Genomic DNA, 2,995 nt, shown 5'->3' on the forward strand with positions numbered 1-2,995 from the left:
TACGTGAGTAAAGTCTTTTATTGGTACAAAACAAAAACAAGAGAAGACCAGACAAAAAAGGCCTTAACCAATCATGAATTTCATGAAACTTTAACAGATGAAATGATAAACGTCCTGCTAAAAGATAACAAACCTCCTTTAACAAATTGCCTTGCCTGCCCCCACCCCCAATCCCATAATCCTCTCAGTTGTTTGTTCCTCAATCTTCTCCTCTTAATGCAATCTGTCTTTTATTTGGACCCTGTGGACAGCAGGGCGATCAGACCTGAAGAGGCACTAATGGACAGAATGTAGTTCCTGTGACAGACATATAAGGTAAACGTTAGACATCTGGACCAATCAACAGGCTTCAACAGACACAAAGACTAAATATTACACTAAACTTACACTGTTGGATTGAAGTTCTTCAGCAAGAAGAAAGATGCAATGATGACAATCAAAAGGAACAGAGTGTTGTTGTAAAAGATGGAAAAAGTCGTGGCCTCGTAATCAGCGACCTCATTCTTCTTCCACAGGATCCTGCAACAAAGACTCGCTGTTAGCAACAGAGAACTTCCAAAATGACAGAATGAGCATGTTCTGTATCATATTTAAGACAGCAGATCAACAGGATCCATATAAAGCACTTTTTTTACAATCACTGTCTATCAATCTACTACAAAAACTATCAAAAATAACAACAAACAATTCAGTAACTGAATTTTTTTTTTTTTTAAATTACGCAAGACTAGAAATAAAAATTAGAAGTACTTCAGCTGAAATAAGCTCAAGTTAAAGTAACAGAATTACTAAAACTGAAATAACAAGAAAAACAAGAAATAAACCAAGGCTACGTCCACACGAAGCCAGAGCTTTCCCTATCCCATCTTTTTTTCCCCGAAACTGACACAAAACGATGTAGTATGCCAGACCAGTATGTGGCGCTGTAATTCTGTGTAATTGTTACAATGAGATAAGATAAGAAGGGTTGGGATGTGTGTGTGAATATACCTCGCGGTATACAAACGAACATGGAACAATACAATTATTAATCTGTGTTAATGTTAGTTACTAAAAAGACAATCGTTCAGTGTTTGTTCATGTTTTTGTTGCTGTCACGTGACGTAGCGGTGTCTGAATAGGGCCGAGACGTGGGCAGATGACGTCACTGTTTCAGAAAATATACGGATTCGCTGTCCACACGAAAATGTAGGGGTGGCGTTTTAAAATTTATGCACTCTGGGACCCGGTTTAAAAAAAATATCGGTTTCACTCTCCCAAAACACCGGATGCGTGTGAACAAAACGCTTATACAATACTAAATTTATGCGTATACAGCTAAACGTGTCTCCGTGTGGACGGGGCCCAAAGCTATTCAGTTGTTAAGTGGTGATGTAAGAAGCGCTGTTTCCGGCTCCAAGCCTCAACTCGCTTCACTTGAGAATACAACCTCAGCAGCCGTTTATGAGCACTGTTTATTCATATTAAACATTTAAGTTAAACGTTTTCAAACTACAAAAGTAGTGGTGGACACTACAGTCTCCATGCTCACAGCGTCCCAAACACAAATAATTTTTTTATATTTATTTATTTATATTTATATTTTCATTGTCTGGCTATCTGGGATTTCGGTATGTGGTTTTTTTGGTAGTATTATATCACATTGTGAGTGTATATTAGCCCCTTTTGTTGTTGTGTCGTGGTATCTGATAAAGCGTTTGGACACGGAAGCGGTGACACGTGACGTCAGACTTAACAAGCGGATACAGAAATATGAAACCTAAGAAAACTGAATATATAAAAATAAAAGCTATTAAAACTATAAAAACATTAAGATTTTGTCAATGACATTTATCACAGTTGAGACTAACATACCTCTCGTCCTTCTCTTTGCGGGACATTTTGCGGTTGTCGGCCTCAGACAGCTTGCGGGTCACTTCCTTGGACACGGCGTCTTCACGTTTCTGAGCGACTCTGAGAGTAAAAGTACAAAATTATTAACTCAGTCTTCTAGTAAAGTTGACAAAAGCTATAAGGGTCTCGGAAAACAGAAAGAAAAAGAATGCATTGAAACAATGTGTGAGGTTTCATTTAGGTATTCTTACTTGTGCTTGAGGACAAATTTGACGTTCTTGTAAGCAAAGGCAACCAGGTACGTGCTGACTAGAGTCATGACTGCATACAGCACTGCAGACTGGACCAAATCCATATGCCAGATCCTCCAAAACAGCCCTGTAACAAAATAATACATATGCAAGGACCGGGTGAGAACAAAATAATTCTGCTACAATTTATTCACAATTAATAACTTAAGTAAAACAATAACAGTGGTCATCAGTCATCAGAGAGGCCACAAATAGTGTTGCATAAACGCTTTAAGCGAGAATCTACTAAACGTTACTTATATCTAGAATAGAATAGAATAGAATAGAATAGAATAGGCAGCTCGGTTTTGAGGAACAATCTACACGTCAGGAGGACTGCTAAGAGTCTCGTTAGCAGGAACAGATGAGGAACTCACAGATGGGGATTGCGGACACGATTAGCGCATTGCCGTAGAAGAGTGCCGTAGATTTGGCCGAGAGGTTCCTGCTGAAGTCCTGCAGGAGAAGATCCTCCTCTGATTGCTGTTTGTTGCCGCCTTTTGGTGCCATGTCTCCGGTCTGCGCTCCTGCACGATTCCTGGCCTGAGTGAAAAGAGACAGACACGTATGTGATCGGAATGGATGAAGCGCTTACGCCGCGTCAGCACAAACAGTGACGTAGAATCGATGCGCGCAGAGGCAGAGCTCAAGGAGTCTCACGGAGCTGCTGCCCTCTAGTGTCCGGGGGGAGCAACCGCATTACCAATAATTCAATTTCGATTATAATTTACTCACACTTATGCTGTTTCAAATCTATACGTTTTTTTTTATCTTGCCATATCAGCTGTAGTAACCGAGTCCTGTCAAACGAAAAAAAAATAAAAATAATTATCATATGATCTTTTTTTACCTAAAAGTTTTATAAAATGTAT

General features: G+C 39.4%; 1 protein-coding gene across 1 annotated transcript; it reads right to left on the reverse strand.

Moving 5' to 3' along the window:
• LOC109109144 (translocon-associated protein subunit gamma) lies at window positions 1-2,739 on the reverse strand. Its single transcript, XM_019122259.1, has 5 exons — window positions 2,501-2,739; window positions 2,085-2,211; window positions 1,855-1,953; window positions 388-519; window positions 1-297 (listed from the first exon to the last, which is right to left on the reverse strand). Exons 1-5 carry the CDS (start codon window positions 2,631-2,633, stop codon window positions 231-233), a joined length of 558 nt encoding a protein of 185 aa, XP_018977804.1. The 5' UTR covers window positions 2,634-2,739; the 3' UTR covers window positions 1-230.
• Window positions 2,740-2,995: the final 256 nt, after the last annotated feature.

Source organism: Cyprinus carpio, chromosome B18 (assembly GCF_018340385.1).
Source record: "Cyprinus carpio isolate SPL01 chromosome B18, ASM1834038v1, whole genome shotgun sequence".
In the NCBI taxonomy this organism is placed as follows: domain Eukaryota; kingdom Metazoa; phylum Chordata; class Actinopteri; order Cypriniformes; family Cyprinidae; genus Cyprinus; species Cyprinus carpio.